At 42.6% G+C, this 8171-nt stretch overlaps 1 protein-coding gene across 4 annotated transcripts; it reads right to left on the bottom strand.

The window, feature by feature from the left end:
* Positions 1 to 1038: 1038 nt before the first annotated feature.
* ABRACL (ABRA C-terminal like) lies at positions 1039 to 5321 on the bottom strand. 4 transcript variants are annotated; one of them, XM_069010522.1, is made up of 3 exons: positions 5172 to 5321; positions 2748 to 2814; positions 1039 to 1591 (listed from the first exon to the last, which is right to left on the bottom strand). In XM_069010522.1, the coding sequence occupies exons 2-3, from the start codon at positions 2806 to 2808 to the stop codon at positions 1407 to 1409; spliced, it is 246 nt and encodes an 81-aa protein (XP_068866623.1). In that variant the 5' UTR covers positions 2809 to 2814; positions 5172 to 5321; the 3' UTR covers positions 1039 to 1406. The 4 variants fall into 4 exon arrangements, with proteins under 4 accessions (XP_068866623.1, XP_068866625.1, XP_068866624.1 ...); XM_069010524.1 differs by lacking the exon at positions 5172 to 5321 and adding an exon at positions 4865 to 5139; XM_069010523.1 differs by lacking the exon at positions 5172 to 5321 and adding an exon at positions 4874 to 5137.
* Positions 5322 to 8171: the final 2850 nt, after the last annotated feature.

Here is an 8171-nt window from a genome sequence, read left to right as displayed (position 1 = left end):
CTGGCAGAAGGCCTGGGTCTCTGTCCCCCTTCTTTCTGCCTGTGGAGCACAGGGGTGCAGGCACTCGCCAGCTCAGGTCTGGAAGCAGAAGTGCTTCACCAGAGTGACAGAGCACTGGGGCCAATGAGCTGTGCTGAGCTCCTGCTCTGCTCCTCCAGTCCAGCTGGCTTGGACCCAGACAGCTCAAGTTTCTCTGCATATCACTTCCCTGCTCTCCAGATTCTGGGGCCAGCACAGGCAGAGGCAGCCCAGATCTGTTTGCACACAGGAACTAAGTTGTTTTCCTGTTGCACAAAGCAGAGCAAAACAAGATGAAAGGGGTAGCAGCTGGAACTACACAGCTTTGTACAGATTCCATAACCATGCACACATTTGCTGGATCTGGAAACGAGGAGACGCTTTTCAAGCATTTTGCACTTGTAAAAGTCTGCTAAGGGAAATTCACCCATCCTGCAACTTTAAGAGCTACAGCTGTGGAGCGTAAGCACAGAGCAGGAAGCAGTTTTGCTTACCCACAGCTGCCTTCCTCATGCAGCAACTCTTTCTCCCTACTGGAGGTTGCACTTTTACCTGATAAAAAGAATTGGCAGTAAGCTAGAAAACAATCAAAAGGGCTTTTTTCTTCCCCTGCCCTCCCACTTTCTGCCTGGAGAGATTCAGAGAAAGTAGGACTTCTGTGAGGAAAAGAATCACAACCTGAAGCTGCTGTACTAACTTCCGGTTAACACTGCATGAAAGCATTCAGGGAGCTCCTCACCCACTTCCTTCACAAGTCTAGAAGACGAGAAAATGAAAGCATATGACACTGCCACAGATGAATGAGGTACATTCAACATTCGTGCCTTTTTGTACACAATCTGGTCAATCCAAAGGGCAGTCATTCTTCTATTGAATCACGCTGCAAAATTATTTCTCTCTCACTGTCGTGTTTTCTGAACAGTCCAGCTGTTCAGAAATATGCTCCTTACAGGAATTCAGTTTGCTTTCATTTCAGATTGCAAATAAAAAGAGAAACCAAAGCAGTAAGAATAACACAAATTTAAGTATGTGCTTTTATTTTATACTTTCATGGCACATTTTCATTTGTAAACATTAAATAACCAGTCCTCTTCTTCAGATGTTGAAAATAACCACAAGACATTTCAGAGAATTACCTGAGATTTAAAAACAAAAAATAAAAAAAAAAAAGAAAGAGAAAAAGATCTGGCATCTTTTACATTACTCACATACAGTACCATTTTAGGAAGACTTACAAAAGGGAATGTTTTCCAAAATAGGACAGTTTTCTTTTGACTATAAAGATATACAAAATACATTAAAATGCCTTAGAATGATCAGCCTTATTAAGAGGATGTGGCAAATCACTGTTTCAAACAATTCCATTAATGCATAGCTGAAACACTGCATCAGTCCTGCAGCAGCATGATATCCACGTTGTCGTGAACACCTTGTAAAAGCAGCTCTCCTTGGTAAGTGACAATCTTCCGTCGTTTTGCTGCCTTAAGCGTTCCCACCAAGGCTTCAAAGAGGTTGGCACACTTTTCATCAGCAAACAGCACACCAAATTTCACGCTCACTTGTCCATCAGCATCTAAATAAAAGACATAAAGTAGATTTCCTTCAAGTTAGTAGAGTACTGGGGAAATAAGGTTACACACAGAACATTGAAAGTAAACCCCACTGTGTTTCCCAATTTATCTGGGATCATATTATGAATGCTGATGATAAACAGTAGGCAGAACTCCTGCCTAATCTAACTTTGCCTTTCCTTCCAGAGACTCGTATTGAGGACCACATATCTGCTATGTTTACTTTTATTGATGACTTCCTGAAACCTATGACAAGCGCAGGCGACTGAACCTCTTCGCAGTGTTTGGAGGAAAATAGTTTTAAATAATTAAAATCCTAGAATCCTTGAACATCTCAAATTGGAGGAGACCCCTAAGGATCAAGTCCAACTCCCTGCTCCTCCAACCTAAGTCTAAACCATACATTAAAATATTTTTTTCACAATTTTTTCACTCAATAGTATTTGAGGTTCACATTGAAAAGGCTGCAATGTGAATTTTCACACAAAGCAACAATTTAAAAATATATTTTAAAGTTGTGTTATTCCTAAAAAGCAGATGCAGTCATACAAAATGCAAGATGTACATATCCATTTAGGTTTTGAAAAACAAGTGGAACTGAACAAATGGCACCAGAACTGACATATAGGAGCAGATAGCACAACCACAAACTGCATAAATATTTGTAAAGAAAGGAGTTTTAGCAATGAAAAACGATCTTAAGAAAAAAGGTACCTTCTAAGCAAGTTTAAGGAAGTTTGGAACTACACATACAACTCCTGGATTAGTTTTAGGCATACAGACCAACTTCTTCCAAATAATACAATCATCAGCAGAATTGAAACGCATGAATTCTGAAGTAGAAGTTACCAAGGAAGGAGGTGGAAGGAGGAGGTGCAACTTTCTTCTGTGGTGACTGTAGCGAGTATTGAAAAGGTGAATCTTGCAGCTGATTCAGGGATCAGGACTTCAGGCCCACATCCTCTCTGCTGCAGAGGCTTAAATGCTTAACTTTGTAACAGAACTACTTTAAAGGATGGGACATAGGCAGTACTGTACAGTTCAACATTAAGTGCATATGTAGGTTTTCAGGTTACCTGAGCCTGCTTATTTAAATCTGCCAAGTTCATAGCTTGATATAACACGACTACATCTGTACAGAGACATTACAATACTTACTTTTGGTTCCCAGCCGCCGAATCTCCTCAACTAAGAGGCTAATTTCATGTTCCACGTTCATTGTGGTCTAAAAGTAAAATAAATTTTTACAAAGTTATTAGGAATCCTGTAAATCCTTTGCACTGTTCTGCCGTGTTCTCAGTTCTTTAGGGATGTCACAACACTTCATAAGTCCCAGGAGCCTGGAGACACATGACTACAGGATAATCTAGGATTTTAGTCTTGAACAGATAAAGAGCCTCTGCACCTCCACATTTGAAGGGAAGAGAACAGAAGTTACAATCTTGTTACATTCTATACACAAATATAAGGAGCTAATGTCAAAATATGAAAGATGTGGGAAGGTCAAGGAAAAGGAGGGTAACTGTTTGTTTTAAAGAATGAGCTTAAGCTGCCACAGAATCAGAGCAACTCCTTAACATCACAGGTCTTCAGGGGCAACTTTCCATTGACAGCCTCAATTAAAATGGAACATCTGCCTTTGAACTTCTCTCTGGGATACGTGGTAGATTTGGTTTCTTAAACCACACCACAGCTTTCTACATGTGCTGGCAAGATATTGCAGGCATCCTGCTGGTTACAGACACACATGGTGTCTGTAAGGACAGCAGCTCCTGCATACCTGCTATTGAGAGCAGAACTGATCCAAACTATGCAAGTGACCTGAGGCAGTCAACGTTTTTGCCATTGTGATCTCGAAAATCTACTAACAATTCCAAACATATCCTGGGCACCCCTTTGCCCTGAAACACAGCAATTTGCACCAATGTACACCAATGCCTTGCAACAGCTTAGCCTTAGGCAGCCCAGCATATGGCAACACTGCAGTCACACAAAACACCATCTATCTACAGTGTCCAAGGTTAACAACTACAGACACCTGGACGGTGTTTTATGACCTTTGCTGTGCAAAGCAGCATCAACACAATGAAACCATTAGACATTGAACTCCTTAAGCAAAAACCGGGATTAAGGTAGGCACAAGAAACTAGGCACCACAGACAAAGCAAACCATCAAATGCAGCTTCCACGGGTGCCAACAATGCAGCCTGGAACAAAAGCCACTGAGAGCTTCTGGAGCTGAGCTAGCTAAAAGTGGTTCAGTGAGCACTGAGACCCACTCTGTTGTTCAAGAAATCAGGATTTCTGCACTAGTATGTAAGTGGAGTTAAAAAATAAACATCTGAATGCATCACAAACTCTTCCTAAGAGAAAAGCTCCCCCTCCTTTCTTTTTTAATTGAATTTAAAATAGGTAAGAGCGACATAGTTTCACTTCCTGAACTCTTATGATTTATCCAAGAGGCAAAAAACCCATTGCAACAGAGTCTGATTTTAAGATCCAAAATTCACGTGCAGAAAATCTTTCTTTTTAACATGCAAAATTGAGCAAGGTTAATTATCAGCAAGGGTTTCAGGCAAAGTCCCAACCAAACCACAGGTTCATCCCTAGTGCACAGTAACAGCAGCAGACTGACAAGTGACATTGCAAATGCACCACGACTACCTAGGGCACGGCAGCAAGGCTGCACAGCTGCAACTGCCTTAGGTGAATTCTACAAACTTCTGGATTTTGTTTGAGTCGGCACTAAGTAGATCAAGTCAGCAAGGAAAATATAACCCATCTATTAGAAAGCTTACATTCTCACTATTTGTCAGACTGCCAGTTCTGATATCGGTCATCACAACGGCATAATTAGCTCCTCTTTGAAGACGTTCTTCTCATTTTAAAGGCTCTTTTTTACCTTCAGCTCTTTAAATTCATGTTAATTTCTAATTATTTTCATACGTGTACACCATCAATATAAACAGCAGTATCTAGAATGAAAAAAGTTAAAATTCTACATTATTAGGCAAGACTTTTGAGATCACAGAAGCATGGCTGAGCAAGGAGTTGGGATGCTCGGTATTTCAAAACTTAATTATTTGCCTTATACTGTAGATACTCAGCACAGGAACTATCAAAGGTGCACACCAACTATTAGACTCTAATATTTCTGATGCCAATACACTGCTGCAAGGCAGTACGTGGTATGGAAACTAAACTCCTTATTTGGTGGAAACGCGCCGAAGCGCTGCGAGCAGACGCACACCCACACCCACACATCTGTCACCCACCGCGCTGACCTGTCCCCTTGCAGGCACTGATGGCTCCTCGGCAGCACCGCGCTGGGCGGCAGAGCGCAGCTCCCTTCCCACACCCCGGCGGAATCCGACTCCCGCCGCCGCCTGCGCAGGGAGCACCGGGAAGCGGGCCCCGCCCGGGCGAGCGGCAGCCGCACCCACTGCCCGGGCAGAGCCTCTGCCCCCGCAGCGCAGGGAAGGAAGGACGGCTCCCCGGGCTGGAGGGAAGGGAGGGAGGAAGAGAGGACGGACGGACGGACGGCCGGCTGTCCCCGACCCGCTCCCGCCCGCCGCCACTCACCCGATGCCGCCGCCGCCGCTGTGGCCGCTCGGAGCCGGCGGAGCCGCGGGGCAGCGCCGGAGGGGCGGGCGGAGGGAGCTCTGCCCCCGCCGGGCCGCGCCGCCTCCCGCGCTGAGCTCCCACCGCCCCGGGGCGGCGCTCCCGGCCATCTTGGGCTCGGCCCCTGCGGGATGCGGTACGAGCGCGCCGGCGCTGCTGCGCCCTCTGCCCTGCCGGGACCTCTCTCCCTGTGCCGTGCCAGGCTTCAATTCTGCCCGCGGCAAGGGCGCCAGTGAGTTTGTTGGGTAAAACGCCTCCCAAGGCCAGCCCGTCAGCAGCTCCCTCTCTGCCAGTGGATCAGCTTTCAATAATTCACCGTGTTGCTTCAGTCACTTTCTGTCACCGTACCATGCCCCATGCGCCCTATCTCCGCTGGCTTCCCCGAGTGACATCGTGCCACTTTCCTTAGGTCCCCCACATTTATTTTCTCCTAGAAAATCAGTTCTCCTTCCAAGGAAAATGAACGAGCTAGGTTAACACCATTTACTTTCGATAAAGTTGTGTTGAAGTGTATCTGTATTTCCATTCAGCACCCATGTCCTTGCACTCTACGCTGCAGAAAGAATACAATTTATTTTTTTCTGTCTTGTATCATGGCATTGACTGTTGTCTCTCTTGCTTCCTCTTCACCTCAGAAACGTTTATGTCCTCTCTCAAGGACTCAGGCATTTAAGCTGAGAGCTGCATTAACTCCTACAAAGCAACGAAGCTGCCGCCACCGCCCCAGGCAGAGTCAAGGTTCGCACCAAGACTCCGAAGAATTCTCACTGGCGCAGCCGAAGGCATTGCCGTTCCCGGCTGTCTCTCCCACCTCCTCATCAGACATGACTGCCCCTAAAGCAGAGTTGATATAAGAATTTATTTCCAGCCCATGCAATTCACATTTTCATGCACTAGTTTCTGAAGGTGAGATTCTTGCTCAGACTGTGAGCTGTGCCAGCTGGGGCTGGTCCCTTATTACATTCTCCCATCCCAGGTGTGAGGAGGAATAAAAAGGTGATGGCACCTTAAATCACTGCAGCAAGCTCTGCTAGGATTCAAACCTGCAGCTAGATAAATTGATTTACACAGTGGAAATGATGCCAAGAAGATCACATTTTTATCGCTCCAGGGATTGTAGTCCAAGCCCATTGCTTTTCCATGGGATTTTTTGGATGGTGTTTTCATGGAAAGATTAACTTTTCCATAGAATAATCACTATTTATCTATCAGTTACAGAATCTTTGGTTAGTAGAAAACCAAACATACTGCTTTCTGGTTGTGATATGCTATCAAAACGTTTTCCAGAACAGATTGGATATATTTCACATCAATAAAGGGTGGTCTTTGCAAAAAACAAACCTTGATAGTTAGGGAAACAAGATTAAAAGGCCTACATTCCTACATCGATAATGAAATTTAAATCTATCGGAATTGAATCAAAAGACAGTGAAAATTCCCAGGAAAATGTAGTATCTGAAGAGCACTGATGCTCTGTGCATATGATGTCATATGTGTGTACTGCTTTTCCTAAGATCTTTGTTATACTGGCTGACAAAATGCTAAATACTACAGTAAAAAAAAGTAGTTTTTTAAGGTAGATCTGAGATAAAGCTTTTAAAAGGGAATCTGATTAGTGTACTAGCAAATACGTCGAAGATTCCAATTATTTAGTAGTATAGAATAAAAGTGCTTATCTTCTGGTTTTATTGTCAACAACATGCTTTCAGTTGCACATATTCTAGATTTCTTAATCATCAAAAAGCATCATTACATTTGCACAAATAATGTAGGCCTTTGCATAATGTGATTGCTATTATGGATAATTTATGTTTGATCAAGTAATAGTTTGTGACTTTTCAGACTAAATGTATTATTATTGTTGTTGTTATTATTACTATTATGCTGATGATTAAATCTATGTTAAAAATTCTCTTCAGTTTTGACTCATAGACCCTAATATACAAGAAACATCAACTACACATCTGAGAAAGATGAACAAAAATCTGTAATTGCTCATCTTATTTTCTTTTACCACATTTTTTGAATAAGTGCAACATATTTTTTAATTCTGTCTTTTGAAAAGAAAGTGTTAGACCCGAGTATTTGTCACCAGACATCAGGAGATTATTGAAACACTTTTGTTACTATTTCTTACGTGGCTCTTCCTAGTCATGTAATGTTAAAATAGGTTGATAAGAAATCAAAACCATCTGTTGCCATGACAATTAAGGTAACAGATACTGCCAAAGTACAAAAATTAGCTGGGCAGCATCAGAATTGAGTGACTGATTATATCCTTACAGGGACAGCAGTAGTAAGGAGGAAGCATTATAATTATGGAGATGGTGTTTCCCATCATTCTGTTTCCACAAATTGATGTTGTTTTAAAAATGAAAGAAGCACAAAATTGTCCTTTACAAGCTTACAGGACAGACATGGAAATATTGCTCATACATATTTCATATAACTGGGGAAGGTCATAATCAGACTCATGATTCATTATGCATTTTAGCTGCATAAGAGTACTCCTTAAAACTCATGAGATTCTGCCTTAAAACAGACTATTCTGATTTGACCTTCCTTGGCATCTCTTTATTGTTACTGACCCCCCAGATGCACATGAAGGCAGCCAAACAGAGGAATTATGCACAATGTAAAAAACATAGCTTGAGAACAATACTGCATCTGATCAAACCATCAATTTAACAGGACATTTTGCCTCCAGCAAGGACCATGAGCAGGCATTTGGAAGACAGTGCGATCAACGAAAACTATCAGTTTCTCTCCTGGCTCCTGGCACTTATTGGAGGAAGTAATTATTCAACTTCTCCTTTCTCCATCACATTCCCTAATTTAATTATTTAATCTAATATAAGATGAATGTATCTCCATGTTGCTGATCCTTCTTGTGTCTCTTTATAATTTTTCAAACAATTCTGTGTTATTTTCTGGGATTGAATTGGCAGAACTGTCAGTATT

The sequence above is a fragment of the Aphelocoma coerulescens genome, chromosome 3 (assembly GCF_041296385.1).
Source record: "Aphelocoma coerulescens isolate FSJ_1873_10779 chromosome 3, UR_Acoe_1.0, whole genome shotgun sequence".
In the NCBI taxonomy this organism is placed as follows: Eukaryota; Metazoa; Chordata; class Aves; order Passeriformes; family Corvidae; genus Aphelocoma; species Aphelocoma coerulescens.
This window is presented reverse-complemented; position numbering and strand designations above follow the sequence as displayed.